Source organism: Manis javanica, chromosome 13, assembly GCF_040802235.1.
Source record: "Manis javanica isolate MJ-LG chromosome 13, MJ_LKY, whole genome shotgun sequence".
NCBI lineage: Eukaryota > Metazoa > Chordata > Mammalia > Pholidota > Manidae > Manis > Manis javanica.
In genome coordinates this window covers 13169013-13192235 of record NC_133168.1, presented here as the reverse complement: position 1 = coordinate 13192235, position 23223 = coordinate 13169013, and the positions used below count along the sequence as shown (strand labels likewise).

Here is a 23223-nt window from a genome sequence, read left to right as displayed (position 1 = left end):
TAGTGACCCACCAAAGCACACATATCTTGTAAGCGGCAGAGCAATGGCTGGAGCACAGGTCTTTTGACACCAATAATCCTACCCCAACCCTGAGCCACGGGCAAGGGGTCCTCACTGTACTTCCATTTCCATGAACACTGGTGTGGGGGCTCTTGAGCTCCAGACTGCAAGCTTAATAGGAAAGGAACCGCAAAGCACACGTACTGTCTTTCAAACACTAGCTGATTATTTTCCATCCTTACTCTTTATTCTTGCACAGACACATGCAGATGCTCTTCATAAATCTTTCATACTAGGCATCAATGGATTGCTGGCAAAGGAGACAAGTGACCAGAGATACGGAATTAAATTCATTATTAAATGATTGCAGCAAAAACTGTAGGAGGTGATGCTCGCTGCTTAATGGAGAATGAGAATTTCAAGGATCACTGCAGGTATCCACGATCGTCACCAACACCGACAAAGTTACAAATCATTCCCTCTTCAGAAAAAGCAAAAATATTGGTGATGGGAGTGAGGTGAGAGGAGTGAGCATACAAATTCAACAGAATAAACATATTCTAAATTTCTTCTGTTAAAGGAGAAATGTAAACTTCAAAAATTACTAAAGCTTGCTGCCTGCTTTAGTATATTTCTTTTTTAAAGGAGAAAAAAGCTAATTGTAAATTCCTGGGTTTTTAGCATTTGAGATGTAGTGGAGACTAGGCAATTGTGAATTAAGTTTTTAACATAAAGGACAAGCCTTGTTTGTTTTTAACTTTATTATATGTATTCTTTTAAAAAATTGTAATAGCTTTATTGAGGTATAATTTACATAGCATAAAGTTTGCTCTTTTTAAGTACACAATTCAATATATTTTAGTATATTCACAGAGTGATGTATATCCTTCACAATCCAATTTTTTTCACATTTAAATTACCTCTTTGCCCAAACATACAAACCTACTTTTCTCTTATCCAGAGGACAATCAATGCCCAAAGCCATTCTAACTAATTACTGTGAGCTATTTGGTTTAGGAATTTATGGAAAATTGAGGACCTATTATACTTTGCATAGCATTAACTTGAAAAATCAAACAGACATTTAAAGAGCAAGAAAACAGATCCCCAAGTAGTCTACTTGGCAAATTCTATTTGCGGTATCAATTCAGCAACATCGGTTTGTATTAATAAATAAATAAAATTGTCCTTTCTTATATGTGATATTAGCAGGAATAAAGCAGTTATTCTAGCTCAGTAGACCTTAGAGTTTCTATTTATGGTTGCAAAGATAGTTCTAGTCTCACAATCATGAACCTAAAATGTTTCAAACCAAACTTGCTGCAAAGTTATACTGACAAGTTTCAGTATAAAGCAACACAAGAGAAAATATCTACTGACAACAGCATGCTAAAACAGAAGCCAATAAGATATGGGTAAATAAAATAAAACAATCAAAATACCGGTTTAATTAGTTATTTCTTATGTCCAATTTTTCTTTAAAAGTTTCTTTGTTGTTTTATGTCCAGACTTTTGCTTTTACATGGGAGATATGATTTGAAATAGCCATTTAAATAAATATCAAAATGAAACAATTAAATTAAGAGCCCACTAATCTATGCACAGTTTCCATCCCAAAGATATAAACAGGTAACATTTTGTTAAAATTGGCACATAAATGAAGAGTAGGTTAATCCATGTCCAGACACTTGGGATAATACTGGTTTCTGACAGCCAGCCAAAGTTCAAGAAGACCTTGTTATGAGCTAATTATTATGCTCATGCAACTCAGTACTCGAATAGGAGTCCAATTTTGTTAAGGACGCTGAATCTGCTACATCTGTTAGATAGCATCCATTTTCCTTCAGCGCAAATTGTTTCAAAAGGTAAAGAAAGCTGTCAATTTCTGAAACTTCCTTAGTAATAAGATTTTTCTGAAGGTTCATAAATCTCCAGTTTCTGAAACTTCCTTCCCAATATGTATTTTCCAATGCATACTTACTATGAGTGGGGCATCCTGAATGCCAGTAAGATACTAAGTGAAACTGCTTTTAGGCTAAGCTACAAGTTCACAATAATCATGGTTATTATATTTCTTAATTAATTTATTTTGAAATCCTCATGAGATCTCCCAAGGCTTTATTCCAATATTATGGATGCTAATACGACCACAAATCTGTTGAAAAACTTAACATTCTCCCATGCAAATTTTAATGCAGACTTGCGATAAATTACCAATATTCTATTCTATGTTGTAAAAAATCAGTTAACACTACGTGAAACAGTAGAGCCAACTCTGTCATCATTCTTAGTTATCATGTAGATTTTGATCATAAGCGCCTATCACACAGAAAGGTTAAAAAGCAAGCAGTAGCCTACATATCATTTTGTCCACTTATTTTTATTCTCCTCCTGCAGATATTTTAGCAGAGTTGCTTGTCTCAGAGCGATCTTAACTGGTCTACAATTTATCCCCTTTTATTTCTCCTTGCCAGATCTCTGGAGGAGATGTTAGTGAGTCTAGTAATGGCTTAACAGGCAACAGGAGAAATAACAAGGAAAAGTTAAAGGTGTGAATAATCAACAAGCTGGAGGAACTGAGTTCTCTGTAGTCAAGTTAACCAAATATTCAAGCGAGACACCGCGCTTATGTAGTCACATTATTCATTCAGTGAAGATCAATGGAAAAACATACCTGCTTGGCCAGTGGTGATACTGACAGCCGCAAAGAGCCTCTGGGATCGGCTTAAGTCAGAAACTCCATTTACGGCTTCAACTTCAAAAGTATAATTAGCGTGGGCTAGCAGGTCCATGACAGTGACATAGTTATCCTCTAATCCAGTCTGCTGGGGCATGTATCCAATGTTACTCCCACAGGGAACACATTCACCCTGCTCCCAACTGCACCGTTTACACAATATTCTGTAGGTCACATCGTTTCTTCCCCCATTGTCCGCAGGAGGACTCCACTCCAAACTTACTGTGGTTTGGTTGATGTTGAAAATGAGGTTCTGTGGTGCGGATGGAGGCCCTTTGGGAACCAAAAATAAACAAATAAACAAAAACAGAAAAAAACAAACCATAAAAGGAAGGTAAGGATTCGCATGGGACATTAAGCTAGTGGCTCAATTACCATACAGAAAACTACTTGAAATGCTTTCTTTCACATAAACATTTCATTACCTTTCCTAGAGAAGCCATATAAAAGCCTCCTTGAATTCACTTGGCAAGAGGCTTTATTTATTTTCCATTTAATATGTCAAAATGAAAACAGGATAACAACTGCCTTTGTACTTTTGCCACAATCTTTAGCTATTTTTCTTCCAAGCAATTAAAAGAGAACAGTTAATGCACCTAAAACACCAGTTATGCGGTTGTTTAAAAATAGTTTCCCTTTAAACTGTGTAGCAGAGAATACATCTATTCATGCTTAATGTGCTCAAGAATGATTTATAGTAAATGTCTGGGATTGGCTTTGGATTTGAGTCTCTCAAACATTCATTAATTGAAGCACCAAGATGTGAGATTTGCTCTATTTAGTGGTGGAATTTTAATTCAGAAACCATTACTTTTTTTATCACATCTCATACCCAGGTAAGACTCAAATAACTTTAACATTTTATTCATGATTCCTATGAGATGCATGTGAAAAATATTATTAAAATGCATCTTGATATTGCAGACATGAAAACTACACTGAAGATGAATTTGTTCATTGCAAGTTACTGTTTAGCCACAGTGGCTGATGGGACATGTTAAAATATTTAATAACAATTAAGAATATATTCACAAATTCATGCCTACCTCAATGATGTCACAACAGTACAAAAGGTGGAAGGTCTCTCAATGTCCTTCCTTATTTTACTATTATAAACTTACTTGTGCACGCAACATACGGTGGGTCAGATGGAGCCCTATAATACCCATCCTCACATTCACATCTTGAGGAGCCTTCTTTATCAGAAAAACTGTGAGTTGGACAGCGAGAGCATTGAAGGTCTTGAGAGGAAGATTTGTAGAACCCACGGCCACAGGCTGGGTATGCAAAAGAAAGTGAAAATAGGAATATGAGAGTCAATAGACCCTTTTTGAATTTTACTAATACTTAGCAGACACTAAACAATGAAATCGGACTCGTGGAAAAACAAGCTCTCCATGGTAAAATTTTGTTTCAGTGTATACCAATAAACCAATTTTATATAATATTACATTTTAATACACAATACTAAAAACCAAATGGTGTTGCAGGCTGGCACCTCTAGTTGGTATCAGTTGAAACTACAGAGCCCCAAACTGAAAACAAGCATAATTTACTTGGGCAAAAATCTAAGAATATTTAATTCAGGGTGGCTTTGATTTCAGGGCAATTAACTTGTTTGTTGATCTGCATTAATACAATTCAAAATTATGTTTCTCTAATCTAATAGAGCTTCAAATTAATTTTTGTGTGCTAATTCAGTTCACATTGAAAAATATTAAAATAACTTCAATTACCTGATTAGAGATAAAAATGATGTAAAACATTTCACCTGAAAATGATAGAAGTGCATTTCTGCAAATTTTCAGGCAACTTCAAGATATAACTTCAACCAATTTAAGTTATAAGGCATGCTGTTTCCACTAAGAGCACTTCTCTGTCACTAAAATGAAATCCTATGAACAGGAGAAAACTATTCCACCATTAGGAAGGTGAAAGCCACCATCGGTGAATAGATGATTCCTGTTTCTTCTCTGCTGAGAGGTTAAGGGTACAGTAAACACACTAATATAGGAAGTGCCCTGAGCAATCGAATAGGCATATACAGAGACCTCCTAGTGCAGTTAATCTTACTCACTTAGATCTTATTTGTTATTAACTGAAGTAATCTCAAGCCATTTACTATCACTGGGCATTTTCTATAATGATCTTTAATCAAAAGTTACCCAGTTAAATTATTATCTCAACATTTTTTTTTTACTAATTGATGGTATTATATATTGAATATGTTAAATAAATTCAGTTTACTCTTCACATTAAACGAATATGTATTTGTTTTAGTGACCTTCAAATTTAATAGAAATTAATACAGCATGTATTTTAAAGGATTAGTGAATATTTAACATACATGTGATTAAAACCTTTATTGCATATAAGTTTATTTAATATTCTCAACTTGTGCATCACTCAAGAACTTTATCACATTTTCACTCTTGGGTGGAAAAAACAAGCTATATCATAGAAATGGTATATTCTCCAGGAAGTTGAGTCATTCTCTACTTTTATTCACATACTGACTATTTAAAGCATAATTCTGGTAAAATTGAGACCTCAAAATCATCTTTTGAGCCTCAAGATAATAAGCCTGTTCTATATGAACAAGATTGGGATTTGGGAAATTTAGAAATTTAATTTAAATGTGTGTTACATTCCAATAGATAAGTGATAGACATGTAAACAGAACTACAACCATTTTTTTTGTAAATATGTGACCCACTAACTATTCTCAGAAGCCAGTCTGCCTTCAGTTGGCTTCCTCAATTGTACATAGGACAGCACTCACTGACATACCAGGCAAAGAAGAGAAATGCTTCCTCACCCTATTCTCAGTAGCAATTACTACAAATCAAGCCACAGAGAAAACAAGATTGATTACAAAATAATGTAATGAATGTAACACTTTAAAATGTTTCTAAATATATCATCTTGCTACATAAAAGAATTGTTAACTGGTGGCATGAAGGATTTAGCAAGGATTCCTCAGGATATAAATTCCTTTAAGTAATCACTGTATTTTGCTCTATTATCTGTAATTCACTGATCAGATATGGCATCCATAAAATAAAGAAGCCAATGCTTTACTCATAAACTGTGGCTGTGGCTTGATAACATTAAGGCCCAGAAAATTAAAAAAGAAAAAGATAGAGAAGAGACAGAGTGACAGAAAGAAGAGGTGTATGCTACCAGCACTGAAAATATTATGTGTAATTTATTGACTTTTTCAGGGAGAGGTTAGGGTACAGGGAGGTGGGGGAACACATTGGTAACATGATTTAACATCTGCTAGGTAAAAACTTCCAGAATTAGCAGGCAACAGATTACCAAGTAAAATCCCTCAGAATTCTCATTCTCCCATTGCAAATAAAAGCTTCCAACCAAAGACTTATTCCCATTTTTCTCACAAATAAGGAGGTACATTTCTTGCTCAACTTACATGATTTGTAGAATATATATGGTACCTAATGTAGAGAAATTTAAAATACTTATAACTCAACTTTCAAATTACATTAAATTCTGTTACCACTTTAACAGATGGAAAAACAGATTTGAAGCAAAAGTAACCTGAGTTCTTCAAATAATTCTGTTTGTCTTGGTCAAAACAGGATTGAGAACACAGGACAACTGATACTCAACCATATGCCATTTCACCAGCCTCGACTGCTGAATGATCCAGAGTTTGGCATTGATTCAGCATGTGTTCAAGGCTTTAGCAACCCTAAAAATTAACTTTCAATGGGCCCCTATTGTCTTTTATTATATCCTTTTACTAATTTCAGTCTATTATTTTAATTTAGAAAACTATGAAATAATATCCTAGCATGCCTTACAAAAGAGATATTAAATAGGTATTCTCAATTTTGCTATGAATTTTGGCACCAAAGATGCCTGTAAAATTATGGAGTACATGTACGGCTATCGTTCAATGGATAATGATACAGGCAATACTGGAAAAATGTGGTCATAAAAGTCTTTAACATTTTTTCTTTGAAGTAGTATTCTGTTTCAGTTCAGTTAATTTTGAAAATAATACATTGTAGCAAGACAGTTTCCACTTAACCTCTAAGGAGACTATTAATTTAGAGTTATTAAAAATAAGTGCAAAGTCTTTGGAGCTACGGTGTTAAGAGTAAAGCCAAGAAGAGGCGAAGACATAAGCTGTATATCTTAGGATAATAGTGAGCAATAGGGTGGTTAAAAGTTTGGGAAGGAAGTAACAGAAGCTATTAAAATTAAGATTTTAGGTGAGATACCTATATGAAATAGATTGAGTAAAATACTCAGGGAGAGAAACTGGGGTGAAGTGGCTTATCTGTGAGTCAATCACAGAATGAAAAACTGCAAATAACTCTCCCACTGCTACCACAAAGGTTCAATGGAAATCATGGTGATTTTGGCTTCCTATAAATGCAGCTTGTATTCCAAAAAAGAAAGATTTTGGTGATAAACGTCCTCCGAAACCTCAAAGATGAATTCCCTTTATGCAAGACTATGAAGTATGCAAGAATAACTTCCTGGGAATTATGCAGGAGCTGTTTTAAACGATTCATTTTGTTTCTTAATGTGTTCAGCCCCCCATGAACTCAAAGCAAACTAATATAGTATGTGCACTATATGGTATGGTTAGCTTCAACAAGAAACAATTTAAGTTTCCTGCCTTTTGAAGTTTTTGCTTTTTTAACTGAACATTGTTTTAAGGTAATAACATTCACTGTATTGATGAAGATTGAGAATATGTATAAAATTTGTTTTCACTATTTAGTTACTTTCTTAAAAATAATATTTTATCTATTATTTTAGTAATAGTACTTTTTGGTGTTAGCACAAAGGCCTGGCATTGATTCTTTTGACTTACTTTTTTCGGTCCTTCAAGCCTTAATGAATAAAATAACATTAATTCCATTATCCTACAGCTAAAAACCATAAACTTGTCAGATTTCATACACTAAACTTTGCTTAGACTATTCTTTAAAAAGAAAACCACAGAAGAAAAAGGACATCTAGGAAGCATGAGTAACTTGTTTAGCATACAGTAACAATATGATCTACTGCAATATACCCACTAAATTATATTAAAATACACTGTCAGAATTGCTATATTATCTACTGCAATGAAATAAATGTCATTACATTTAAGTTCAACTATATATTATCCCTATATAACTAAATTGATTCAAATAGTATTGGAGATTTAAATTATTTTAAAAAGGACAAAAAAGGCAATTCATTTATAAATGAATTACTTAAGAGTAATAATACCGCAACAAACTTCTGAACACAGAGATATTTAAATATATAAGGTTAATATTAAAGCCTTGTGTTCTGATTCTTGGTTAAGTCCTCCTAACGATGGCATATTCCATAGCTGTCTTAGATGAATGTCAAGTGTTTAAACAATAGGGTGCCAGGTCTTCAAGTATATCCTGACATGAGACAGTCTACAGAACAATCTGGGCACTGATTTAACAACTCTGCATTCTCTAACAACACTATAGGCCACCCTAAAAGCCACAGACAAATTTCCACTCCTTAGGCTAACGAATTAAGTGAAATGGAGTATCTCTTCCTTCTGAAAGAGGGGGCAGATCTTCAGACTTGCGCTGGTTCCTTAGGTTTGTGACTCTGGGTAAGCGTGGGGGATATTCTATCTGATTATATTTCTAAAGCCCCTCTTCCACCAACTGGTTATCCCATAGCAGCTACATACTTCTAGAGTTGTTCTACAGCCAAGAAAGATTCCCTGGTCATTAATGGGCTCATTTTTTGGAAATCTTAAACTCCACTTTTAATCTCAAACTTGACACCACCCTGGACTTTCAGGCACTGATAATCCCTATTTTAATCAGCTACCCTCCATGACTACACACGAGGGATACTTTGAAAAGACACAATGTCTTGGCCCTATCAAAATAATGGAATCATTTTTAGGACCTGAACATGTTTATATTTTAAGTTTCCCAAGTGTTTAAAATCATCATCCTGTAGGTCTCAGGTCTCTTGTCAGACTATCAAAGTTTCTAAAGACTGAATGATAATACGATATTGCCACCATAAAATTGATGAGGGAGGTGAAGTGAGATACTATTGAGAAATCTAATAAATTGGAAATTTAAGAAAAACAAAAATGAAGAAATCAGAATTCATCAATAAGCCAATCAAAAAATAGGCAAAGAAAGATATACAAATGACCAATAAACACACAAAAAGATGCTCAATATTATTAGCCAACAGAGAAATGCAAGTCAAAACTTCAATGAATACCACTTGTACATAATAGGATGGCTATAATCAAAAAGAGACATAAAACAAGCATTGGTAAGAAAATGAAGAAATCAGTATCCTCATACACTGTTGTTGAGAACTGGCAGTTCTTCAAAAGGTTAAACATAGTTATCATGTTATCCAGCAATTCTACTCCTGGGTATATATGAAATGAAATGGAATCAAGAGAAATGAAAACATACACTGACACAAAAACTTGGACATAAATGTTCATAGCAGAATTATTCATAATAGACAAAAAAAGTGGAAACAACACAGATGTCCATCAAATAATAAATGATCACACACAATGGAATATTTATTGTTCAGCAATCCCAAGGAGTTAAATCCTGATGCATATTACAACATGGATTAATCCTGAAAACATGCTATCTAAAATGAATCCTGTCAAAAAAAGGTCACATATTGTATAATTTCATTTATGTGAAATATTGGGAATAACAAATCTATACAGAAATAAAGTTCATCAGTGGTTGCCAGGGGCTGGAGCAATGAGGAGAAATGGCTAATGACTGTTAATGGGTTCAGGGTTTCTTTCTGGGGTGTTGAAAATATTCTAAAATTGATTTGTAGTGATGGTTGTATGATTCTGAGGGTACATGAACAACACTGAATTGTTCACTTTAGTGGGTGAATTGCATGGCATGTGAATTACATTTCAGTAAAACTTATATATAATAAAATATTTTTATAATAATAAAGCCTCAAACTGAACATTTAAGCAAACATTAAGAAAAATATTGCATTTTATCTGTCAAAATGCATTAGTTTGCCTTTCCAACACATATACTCTATATTCATCTATTTTCATAAAGCTGTATTTAGGTACAATAAATAATGCATTATTTAAAAATTGGGAAAACTACAATGTATTTTTTTACCCGCTTAGTAATTTTAGAGTTTCATACAGAATAATCTATCTTTTATCAAAGGAGTAGCAATTTTATCTGAGTAATTTTATGACTTGAAGAAATTCTTATCAATATCAAGTTTATATTTAGGGGAGATATTTGATGCATTATATACAAAGTTAGTTTTGATTGAATATCTGAAGAGACCTTAGACATTCTGCGTTTTATTCACATCACTTTGCCAGACAAGGGCTGGATTCCTTGTCTCCCACCCCAAACTTCTCCCATAAGCTAACTGAATACAGCTAGTCCCTGCGCTCTCAGGTCTTACTGTTTCCAGACCTGTGATTTTAAGCACAATTGAACTTGTTCTGAAGGAATTGTATGTATGTGTCTGTGTGTAAAATATGAGGCTTTGCAGATGTTTCCGGCCACAGTTCTGCAGCTGCAAAGAGTTTATTAATTATGAACTATAAGTGGATTGTTCTGTAATTGAAACTTTCTGGGCTTTAATATTATGGTAGAATCTACATACAGACATAGTTAGGGATTCTAATGAAGACTGTTATTTTATTTATTGCAGATGGGCATATTACTTAATTCAAGAAAAGCTACTCTGTTTCCATAGGAGCTTTCAAATATTTGTGTCATGTTAACGTCTGTGCTTCTACGATGCGAAGGGGAATGCACAGCTTGTAGAAATAGTATTCCCACTGCTCAAAGCGCTGACCTCACCTGGGATGCATAGATCCAGAATCTGTATTTTAATCCTATTGACAGTGCCTCAGTGGGAATAATTACAAAAATCTGCCTGAAAGCCAGACCTCCTGTCACTGATATGCTATAATTTTTCACATGGAGAATGAATAGCGGTCAGGGAGGATAAAAACAACAAGATGTAATGAGTTTATTACAGTTTGTGAGGCACCATCTATATTACGCTATGCTGACCTGTAAGAGGTTACAAAGAAACTACGCTGAATATAGCATTTGTAATAAAAGCTGCTCAAGTGCTGAAAATAATCTGAGGATTTTTAAAAACAAAAAGAAAGATGGATTTCAGGCCATTATATTTGTGTTATTTATTTGTGCTATTTAATTGAATACTTAATGTTTTATTGACACTAAACAGTGGAAAAGAAACGTGTAAAATAGGAAGCTTTGAAAGATTTATTTTTAAGATTGAAATGTAAATGAAAATATAACAATGCATTATGTAAACAGCTTTTCTCCTTTATTAAATCATCAATGTGGAATATGCTAGGAATTTTGCTGAGGTCTCCTGCTGAAATCCTTTGTTGTACCAGACTATCACCATAATTCTAATGTCATTACCAAAATGATAAAGAGAAAAAAACCGTCATTAGAAGGTCCAAAATCTCTTTGAACATTCAAAATGTTTTTGTCTTCTTATTTTACTTTATAATTATTAGGTTACGTTACAGAGGTCATGTGATATAGCAAAAGAGAAGTGGATTTAAATTCAAAAGATCGGGGTTCAAATCTACTCCGTTACTTCTGGCATGTAATCTGGACAAAGCCACTTCTCATACCTGGGTTTCAATGTCCTTGTTTCCCTGTTATTAATTATTAAGTGTTACAGACACTGCTGTTTTTTGTATTTTTATTTGTAAAAGGTTATTTTTAACTGTAACCCAGTAATCCGTTATCAAGCTCTTAAACTCCTGTACAAATGTTTTTATTGAAACGCTACCTTTAAAAACACATGTATTTCCACCACCATCACCACGCCCTCCCAAACCGCATATACAAACTCACACCCCCTTAATCTTTCAGAGGTGCCTCAGCAAGAGTGTGAAAGACAGGCCCCAAAAGTGCTGTCCTGCGTCTGTATGGCCGGACAGGCCCCCTTGACAGGCACTGCTTCGGGGATCTCTCTGCCTAGCCATCCACTTCTAGCTCTCACTGGACCATTGTCAAACCCTATCTGGTTCCCAGAAATTCGCACGTTCATTTTGGTTCATTCGGGTAAAACTCCAGAAATGGACTTTTACATTATGTTAATTACTTAAAAATCCACTCCTATAAAAGGAAAAATGCAGAAGGAAATCAGACCCTTCTGGATCTCACTTAATATATTCCTTATAGATTCATTCTCAGAGATCAACCTACAGATTAAAAAAAGAAAAGAAAAGAAAAGGATTAACTATGTAATCTCAAAATCCGGTAACCCCACTGAGAAAAAACTGAAACAGAGTAACTTAACCCTAATTCAAGTATGTAGCAAAATAGTATAATTATTGGGTTCCCACTGACTATAAACACTTAAATTTGGGGAAGCTAGCTAACCCAACTCAAACACTGTATTACTTATTTGGAGTCACAAGGTGAGTTCTTAAATAGATATTGGTGTTAGGAAAATTTCAGAAGGGGGCACAATTTACAATAGCATCTATGCCACTCTCAAGTTTACTTGGAAATATTTCTTCTATATTTCAACACTTCAAGTTTTTTTATTTCAATTTTTTCATTCTGATATTGTTAATTATTCACAGCTTTGAAAACATACAGAGAAAAGGTAGACAGTGAGGGCTCTGTACACAAACAACAATATAAATATATGAGTAAAAATTCCTCTTTTGAAAGCTCAATACACTTGTTTTAACATAGTTATTATTGAAGCAACATATCCTAACAGATAAGATTCATATTTTGATTGACAGACATTGTTAATTTTATCACATAAGATCTCACTTCAGCCATCCTGAAAAGGCAATTATGTCCTTTGTATAAATTATGAGCTTGGCTTCCTCTCCAGCATGCACTATGAACTGTGTGACCTTTGTAAACCTGCCTAAGTTCTCTGAGCCCAGTTTTTTTTCATCTCTAAAATAGAGGAACCTAATAAAATGACTACTTTGTAAGACTGTTGTGAATTAAAGTATGTACAAAATTAATGTGAAGAACATAGAACAATGTCTAGTGGAGTATAAGCATTCAATAGTAGTTAACTATTATGATTCTCTCAAAATGTCAATTTCCATGCAAAATTTTGATGCCACTCTAATTTCTACCCCCAAAAAACAATGAGCCTCTTCCCCATTACCAGACGTGTACACAAACAAGAAACACAAATTAATTATTAGGCAAATATAGTCAAATTACTCATTAATTCCCTGACTAAGTAATTATTTTTGCCTACTTGGGGTATGGTGCCAGTCAATGGACCAAAGTTTTGTTTGCTAAAAGACAAATATGATGATCTCTAAATACTTTTAAACCTAGCATAATATGATATGGATAATCAGTTGGTTATGTGCTTAAGCTAGTTAAATTTCTGATTTTCACAGGAAATTACTTAAATAAATCATGAATATTGTGCCTTAATTGGTAGCTTTTACAGTGCCTTAATTATCTCCTATTTCAGTGGCAAATACAGATTCTAAAGTCACCTTTCCTGCCAAAGCTGTAGCATTTCATCAATGTGAAGTGATAAAACTACTCAGTGTAGGTAGATATGCAGGAAATGTGGGTAGGAGTTATTATTGACCAATTATATTTAAACTGGAGAGCTATTTGTGGCAGTTATTGGCTTGTTTTTCAATGAGGCTAATAGTGGATCTGGCAATAACAGAACATTCTGTTAAGGACAGGTTATTTCAAGTACAAAAAACTTCAGCTAGACAAGAAATACATATATAAATACAAATGTCTGAAATGTCATTACATTTAATACAGTGAACACACTTTAAAGTTTTACTTCAATTCAAAAATTAAACTTAGAAAATTTTGTTGAGTGATTCATCAATAATTGTTTTTTGTCCTACAACATACTTAAGTCTACATACTTGCAGAAAAAGTTTGCAAGATCCATAGCCAAGATGAAAAGAATTAATTCCATTCTAATTTCTTAAAGAGAAGTGCTTCCATTTCAAGCAGGCTTAAAACATAAGCTTTCTACAATAGTTTCAAAAATTATTAAGACAAAATCATCAGGTCAAGCAATCTTTCTACCTGTTTTGTGAAGACTATTTATTTTCACTTCTTTAGTAAGTTATAAAATGTGGATCAATACTAAGTCTTGTGAAGCAAATAACCCTAAAGCAGTTTAAGGCAGTTTAAACATGTGGAGAGATAAATAATCATTTCTGTTATGTGAGTGGAAAATTTTCTGAAGCTCATAAAGAAATCAGTTTACCCTGAAGCATGACATTTTAAAAAAGATGCATCAGGACAATAAGGAGATTCATTCAATCCTAAATTCTTAGAAATAAAATAACAGGCAGAATCAATCCTTGTAACAAATGATGTCTGAGCTCAATCCTTTTTTTAAAAAAGGAGTTAGTCACACATACATACACACAAGTAAACAGACATAGATGTTATGGGATTGTGAGATGGGATTAGAATTAAAGTATGGGATTAGAAATGAAATAGGAAGAATTCTCTTACTGCACTCTCATATTTTCAATTCCTTAATAGAAAAACAGTTAATTACTCATTTTTCCTTCCACACCAAGCAAATGATATGACACAGCTCTATCTATATACAATTCACTTTGCATCCACAGAATTTTGCAAAAATGATAATGCATGTACTATTAGTATATCACTTAATGTTTTTAGATAAATTCTTTGGGAAAAGCAGCTTTGTTAGATATGTAAAAAGGCAGCTAGGTTAGTTCCTTCTTTTAAGGAAAACTAACTCATCTTTTCATGAATCGCTTAAAAGCTTTACCTCCTCCGTATTTCCTGACCCTCTAAGCTACTGAGGAAAACAGTACAAACGGGTCTGTACAATATACCACAATAAGGGATTAACACTGCCAAGATTATTTCTTCATGTGTATCTCCTCCAGCTCACAGTGAGACCCTCTAGGGCAGGGCTTATGATATATGTATCCATGGATCCCAAAGCCTAACACAATGTCCAGCACACAGCAGGAGGTTAACCTATATTTACTGAATAGAAGAAACTTTATTCATCCTACAGCATCCCACTTACCAAAGGTTAATTCACTGATACCACTTAGTATATTTTTCATTGTAATCAGATCATTGGAATCGACAAAGAACATTCTTAGTAGAGTGCAGTACAGTCCTGACTCAGTCAGTTAAGGAAAGATTCCATCGGCTCTCACTCCTTTTAAAGAGCGATAGAGGAAGACAGCCTCAACTGCACAGCCATGTTTTAATTAATGCTTTAGATGATTTCTCATATGATTCTATGAGCATACTTAACACAGTAATATAAGTAAATGTAAGCATGAAATGCAAAATATAAAGTATAATTAGAGCATTTTTTTAACATGGAAATGGGAAAGTTCAAGGGAGGGAAAACTACTAAATTGTGAATTACAAATCACAACAAAACTATCAGTGTAGGGCTCTTTTCTAAGACAAAGAGCTAAAGAATATTTCCTCCTTTTCTCCCCACTCCATTCTATTAAAAAAGACCATTTTTCTTTAAATATATGACCTAGCCAAACTCAGAAACAAGAATATTCCAGTTTTAGATACTCTAAAATTGCCATATTGTGGAAAGCACACAGATACTTACATTTGTTAGTAATTTAACAGAATAGTGAACTGTTAGAACTAGACAGGTAACTATTAAAATAAATCTTTGTAATTAACATTGCTATGGGAAAACACAGAAATATCACTGATATCTTACACTATGAAAAATGATTTCAATTTATTTCTTATTGGCTCTCTTTTAAATTTTAAAAACAGTTATTGTAAACAAAAAAACTTAAACACAGGGGGCTATTTTATATCTTTTGTTTTATTTTATTATGAGCACAAAGATATCTATATAAATACAGCCTTCTTTACATTTCTGTTTCTCCATTCAATCTCATATGCCTCTATGATAATTTTGCCTATGACCTATGGAGAGGGACATGACAAAACTAATAGTTAAAAGCCTTTTATATGTATATATCACATTATTTTTTCAGGTTAAAACTTAAACCTAACAGGAAAACTGGGTAAAAACATAAAGTACTTTAACATTAAAAGTGAGCTCAGGAAAAGTAATGTCAGATACTATAAATTATTGGTCGACAAATATATGCCCATATATTTCAATCTAAAATAACTGACAAATTAGAATTGAAATACTGTTTACTTATAGTAAAGGATAATAATAATAATGTAAATGTGTACATTTCCAAGTGAAAAATCTGTCAGAAGTTCTTACCAAAAAAGGATAAACTAGAACATAATGACTGATTCTATTTCTACATTAACGGGGCTATATTATTTTTACAGAGAGCTGATAGTGCATTACATTTTCCTCATTAATTAAAACCAAATCATTTTAAAACCTACATAGAGGTCTGGAAATATCAATTTATACTAACCAGAATACAGATAATAAGAAGGAAAAAAGCATTTCAAAGACTGCAACCAAATAAAATGGTGAATAACATACAGAAGAAAAGCAGAGGACAAATTGTGAAGACATAATGATGGAAACCAGGTGGAATGGGTCAGACAGTACTTTTAGAGTAGATTTGTTTCTACATTTAAGTTGAATTGCTCTTTTGGGTAAATGTTCAACAAAAGATTGATAAGAATAGTCAATGTATACATGTATAAATAAACAACATGTCTAAAAGATGTTATTGACTTAGTCCTATGTAATTTAGGAATAATCAAGCATTGCATAACAATCTGTGAAATAAATACCTTTTTAAGTGGATGTACACCAATGGAAAAAATTAGCCTCTGATGCCTGAAAAGTTTCATGTGTTTTTATTTCATTTCATCATAATGCCTATAATACCTACGGCATGACAGGACCAAGGGTAATTCTTGCCAAATGCCAACAATTATAAAAAGAGAGAATCCTAACACTTAAGAATAGGACTATTTCTCTTGCCATTTTTCAACTTGATTATTTTGTACTTTAAATTAGTACTTCTTCATGTAAGAGGATAAAAGGCGAATCTTTTCAAGCTATGGGTGTTAAAGGAATATGTCTAACCATAGCGTCAATAAAGGTTTATAAGTTCTTGTATTCTCCCAAAATGAAACTGTTCTCCCATCAGTGTCGAGTGTTATAAAATATCTTGCAAAATTAGAATTTGGAGGAAACAATTTTTATCAAGATAAGGTTCCCTGCTCTTCTACCTGTTATCTTCATTGTGTCTTTGCTTTATAAGTTTCTATCTAAGTTATATTGTCACCTGACATGAAATTTGTCCAAACTTTTAGTTTGCTGTTACTTCATGAAATGTGTTGAATATCTAACTGCAAAGTACTGTGCTTGGAGTTTTAACAACCGACATGCTATTTAATATGGTTAGCTAAGCATTCTACTTTTCACATAGAAAATATAATACTTGAGTAAGTTCATACTGGCATTGATCTAGGTTCTGTATCACAAAATTATTAATTTTCTATTAAGTTAATTATTTCATTGCTGTTTCAAAGAAAGTAATACTGCAAAGGGAATAAACAATTCTCAATACATACTGTGTTCTTCTAATTTATAGTATGCAGATTTATGATTTAGAGTGTATATTTTTTAAAAGACTTGTCAAGTAGCTGTGTAGTTTAGGATTTATATATTTTCTATTCAAATATTAAATTGTGACATGTAATATAGAATAACATTGATCTGTATTTTGACATAATCAAGACATAATAATTTGTATTTGGAATGAAGCAGTGGACATCACATTTTCTCTATAGTTCATGCTACATTTATTTTTATTAATATAATCTGAAATTCTACTTTGTTGCTCTAACATCGAAAGCCAAAGATTACAAACTTGACAGAAAACTCTAAAAGAAACAATTTTTTTCCTTTTCTTAAAATCCAACGCTACACATAACCAGTTCTTCAAAAATTTGCTCAACTGGGAAAACAGATTTGAATCAAGTATAAAATAGAGGCCCTAAGTTTTAGAAATAGTCACTCCTATAGTTTAATTTTTTCAGTCAATACTTTGGTAGGGTAGGAAACCTTATCAGTAGTAAAGTACTTTGAAATCATATTTCTTTTGTTTATAAAATTTGTTGTAATACAATGGGAGTAGTTTTTCAATTTTCCCATCATTATGTATTCTAGATTCTCTGGAATCTGATTTATCATTCGTCAGCTCTTTACCACATAGGATCACCATATATTGTTACAGAAGTAACAATTTAATTAGTGAGCTTAGATAATAACAGCAAAATCAGAGGTCTTAGCTCTCAGGATTCACCAACATATCCAAAGGTATTTCTAGAATGACAAATGCTTATGTTATATTTGTTACTCTCCCTTGTCCTCTGGTAAATTCCTTTGTGAAGAATCATGCACTTAACACAGCCATGCCATCTACTAATGGATTAATATATTCTTGAATGTTTTCTGCAAAAGGTAAAAAACATTTACTCCAAATATCATTTTACATATTAGACTAATATCTGGAGAACTAAATCTTTCTACAGTACACATCAGGGTTTCATGAGTACTCTATTAACTTTCACAACATAATAATAAAGAAGTTATCAAATGTCAGAAGAAATAAGAAGACAGTGGAATATTGAAGTTCCAACCAACAGAAATAACTACAATAACATGGAGTTTCACAAAAGGTATTTAACTAGAGCATTATCTATTATTACTATTTAAGATTCAAGCTCAAATTTAAAAATTACTTATATCAAGGAGTAAGCTATGTGGTGCTAAACTTCCTGAAGCCGAGTCACTACAAATATATATATATATTGGCTAAAATTCTAAACCACACCTCCTCAGGGAAGCCAGTTTAGGGAACTGAGCAGCTCCTGCTTCCCATTCCTATAATGGTGCACTATAGGTAAGACGCATCTCTACGACAGTTATTATTTTCTTCCAATCAAATATAAAAGTGTCAATTATGTTTTCTTTATAGTCCATTAGAGTCTGGTCCTCTGAAGCCCCCCTGCTGAAGCCCTCCTACTGAGTGTCATGCCTCGCCAAGCAAGTCTTTAATGCTGCCCAGGATAGTGGTGTTTCATGTCTATTTATGTGGATTGCAATTTTGCTTGCCAGAGAGAAGCAACTTGTATATGTGACTACGAATTGATGATTAAGAAAAAGTTTACAGAACAGTAGAGGATAGCCTTAAAGAATGAGGCTAATAAGAGCTAAACACTCGTGAGTTCAAAACCTAAGTTCAAATACTAGAACTGGAGCTACCATTAGTCTACTAGACAGGAAACTGCCTAGAAATAATAACTTCTTTTCCAAATAGGATTGCTGTGTGGACTAAATTAAAAAACTAATAACACTGTATAGCACATAGGAAGTATTTTATACATGTCAGTTAATAACAATCCTTACTCTGTTAACATAGTAAATAACACTAAGTTTTTTAATTGAGATAACATTGCTATCACTAAAACATACAAAAACCTCTGGAATAATCCAATATTTTTGTAAACAATCTGTTTAACTGCGTCATTATATAAATCATGTAGCTAAATTTAGGTTTCAATTTAAGAATCCTTTCAGTAGTCTCAATAACTGAAAAATATATGTTTATCAGATTTTTCAGAATACCATCATTTCAAAAAAAATCTTCATTTGGAAATTAACCTACTTTCCTTTCTGTCGTTTTGGTCTGGATAAACTTACTTTATTTAGTACATTATTTAGGTAAGGGTACAACTGTACCTTGTAGTCTACAGTGAAACGATATATGCCAAGCCCACATTTCAATCTGTGCCACTCGCCGCGTTATACCACAATAAAACAACATGGGAAAGACTGATAAAAACTCAGATTTGAAAATTCAAGAAAAGCTTCAGTACCAGGCAGGCAGATAAAACATTCACTGAAATAAAAAGAAAAAGAGAAAGAGAGAGAATGAAAAGGAACAGATTTCTACAATAATAGAACTGATTTTTCAAGCTAGTTCATGATTTTTTATTGCTACCCTTAACAGCGACGCAAGCATCCATACACAATTTGATATCTACCTGCTTTCCATCCAAAATCTGTCATTTTTTTTTTCTAAAACAGCTAAGGAAAATATAAGCTACCATGACAACCAGAAGAAAAAGAGAAATCACAGTATTTTAGGACTTCTGTCGTTTCTTCTCTTAGGATACCTACAGAACATTATAAGACATGAACGATATAGAGATATGGGAGAAGTTGGTGGGACAGAAGAAGGTGGGGCCTTCTCATAATTAATAACAAGTCTGAAGATAATAAGCAAGAGAGAAAGAGAGAGAACATATTCCAGAAAGCATATACCATCACCAGCGGTAATCAAACAATAAAATGCAGTTTCACTTTCACGTATTAAGACAATAGTAGTCTGTTGCCAAACAACTGATATTACTCTTTTGAAAAAATAACTGATCATAATGTATAAGAACAGAAGCCCAAACATGCTTCTCCCACCTAAAGGAAGACATGCAGCTGATTTTCTGGAAAATCGTGTCCATTCATTATAAGATAAACATTCACTGTCTCCCATACCAGTGCCTTTGAACAAAAGCAGAGACTACATACATAAGTGCACGCCCTGTAACTGCCTTTAGGGAAATGGAGGGTCTCTTCAGCTCTTCAACCCTGGGCCCCAAGGCAAAGATTCAGGTAGATTCATGCACTTTTTCCTTCCATTTTTGAGGCAGATCCTCAAAAGACAAATTAATTGTCCTTTCTTACAGTCCCATCATCCATTCTATTCTTTAGACGTGTCTTTGCTTTCTAGACAGTTAGCTCAGAGTCCTCATCACTTCGACGTTCCTAGCAGTGTCTCAGAGGAGTAACACTGGTCCTTTAGTGTTTCTAATAATCACCAAATTTCAAATAAAGATCTAGAAATAATCTACATGGGAATTACAAAGTTCCCATATATTAGTTTTCTTACCTATGGCATAGAGACATAATTTTTAATTCTCCAGTACAATACTTGTCCTGTGGGAGTGGTTTTTCTCCCAGGATACATTTTCCAATGTCTGCACACATTTTTTATTATTATAAGAGGACATGTAACTGACACGTAGGAGGCAGACATCAGAGGTTCTGCTAAACATCCTGCAGGGTTCTCCACAACAAAAATTATCTGGCACAAAATGTCAATAGTGCTACTGTCGAGAGACTTGGCTTTACTACAAACAGGTGTGTTGTGTGCCTGTCAGTTTTACTTCTGCATCCTAGGTATCTCCTTGCTAATGAAGCCTTGTCCTAAGTAAGCAAAATATAAAAAAAGATTATGGCTAGATAATTTTTTAAAATTTAAACCAAACAGAATATAATTTTGTTGCAAAACTTAGTTTTAGAGCTTTCATAAGGATGAAGGATGGCCGTGGGCCGTCATAGGATACACAAGTTTGGTGACAGCGAACCGGACATTCAGATCAAGAAATTTTTTTTTTACTATGCTCAAACTTTCCAATAATTCAGCACATGCCAGAATATTTTAAAATATTGGAAATTAAAATGCAGTTTGATTTACTGTAGCTAAGAAGGTCCTCACAACATCACACAGGATAAGGAAAGCAAGCAAATTGCCTTCATGTGACAGATAATGAAAAGGAGGCTTAGAGAGATTAAGTAGCTTACCCCAATTTTAATGATATTAGGTAGTCAAAAGGGCTTAGAACCTGGCCATAAGTTTCTGAATAGAGTTCTGTCCTAGTAATCTGTTTCTTCTGGATTTAGACTGCTGCTAAAGTCCTGAGCTGTTTAATGTACACTCCGGCATCACGTTACTGTCAAGTATAATTTTCTAATCATTTCATAAAGGAATATGGATATTCAGTAATCTCTCTACATAGAAATGGCAACAAAAACATAAACTCTAATTGTATTTGGTATAAATGAATGAATACAATCATAAATAGACATTTATATTAATACAAGAACAGCTCTACTAGCCTCGTCCAGGTTAGAACTGTGTTATACATAGTTAGACACCACATAATCAAACATAAATATTGAATGAAACATGAAAATCAAATTTTCCTTTATACATGTTCACTCTAAGTGCATACCCATTCTAGAAAAGCAAAAATGTTGAATTGTCTCTTTCTGTAAAACTTAATTTGTCTTTCCATTTAGTTGCATTTGACCAGTACTCCTATAAGGTGCTTTACATTTTCAGCTCTATATTTGACACCGAAAAATTCTAGTCAGTTTGCTATCATGAGATATGAAGATCTAAGTCAGTTTAATAACTTACCTCTGAGCATTTGAATTACTTTTGATAGTGAATATAACTACCAGTTACATATACATAAATTTTATTTTGAATATAGTAGGTAACAATAACTTTGTATTTCAAAAAAGAACTAAAGTATGTAAGAACACAGCTTACAAAGTGATCATTTTGGAAACATATAAAATGGGTGAAAAAAGGAAGCCAAACTCTTGATATAGAAAAAAAAAGAGAGAGAGAAGATGACTATATAATTTATAATCCAAACTAGGACTCCTGAGAGTGAAAGGGAACCTATTAATAATAACAACAGAATGAGTATCCCCTTAATCCCTAGGATGAGATAAAAACAAAGGGAAATGGCTTTCCTAAGAGTTGCTGAAATTAATACGATGATCACCTTAGCAAAATTCACTTTAGTATAAAACTATGATAACTAAACAACTGAGACACACACAAGAGTTCTGAAATTTTGAGACTTTGTACATTTTACTATCCAGTTTCTCCAGCAGTGCATTTTAGAAGTGAGTTAGAACCAATATATTTCACAGTAACTACTTGCTTAAAACTGGGTTTAAAACTGTACGAAGGCTTTTTTGTTGTTTCTTTTTAACCCTCCTGCACACTAACTAAAAGCACCCTTATTTAAGTGGCACGAACCTGGGTTCCTTGCCACAGTTACAAGACAGATTTCAAACTCCAATAACATTAAAAGTATCTATTATTATTTCCACTTTAATCTTTTCCATCTATAGATAAAAAAACTCAATTAACTCTCAAAAGCAAAGTGCAAACACTAAACCAATCATACCCTATCACACCTCCCATAATTCTTGCACTTCGGTTCTAAACCATCACAAAGTACATGTTTTGGTAGGGGCAAAGAAAAATACTTCAACTCAAAAATATTAAGGTGTGAGTTGTGAACAATAACCACTTACAATATATAATACAAAAGCAATATGCTATCACAAAAGCATTCCTCCATGGATACCAGACATTTTAATCTGTTTTTGTAAAGAACAGGAGGAATTAAAGACTTGACACAGAAACAGACTTTTTTAAGGTGCCTGAAGAAAGAAATATCCATTAGTAAGCAGCATTCTCAGTGGGATCGCATTTCTCGAATATTCTCCATCAAGGAGATGAGAATATCAGTTTTTATACTTTAGTCCAGGAAAATATGAGCCTGAAATTAGAGCTGCTAAAAATAGGCAGGTACTGTGAAATTCAAGGAAAT

The 23223-nt window shown here is 33.4% G+C and overlaps 1 protein-coding gene across 7 annotated transcripts in view; it reads right to left on the bottom strand.

Annotated features, from left to right (window-relative positions):
- The window catches only part of EPHA7 (EPH receptor A7), a 152174-nt gene that overhangs the window by 93238 nt on the left and 35713 nt on the right, over positions 1–23223 (bottom strand). For all 7 annotated transcript variants that reach the window (XM_037005358.2, XM_017651480.3, XM_017651478.3 and 4 more), the window contains exons 4-5: positions 3859–4014; positions 2675–3010 (exon numbers count right to left, since the gene is read on the bottom strand). In XM_037005358.2, the coding sequence (XP_036861253.2) occupies positions 2675–3010; positions 3859–4014 (492 nt within the window). The remainder of the gene's footprint in view (positions 1–2674; positions 3011–3858; positions 4015–23223) is intronic.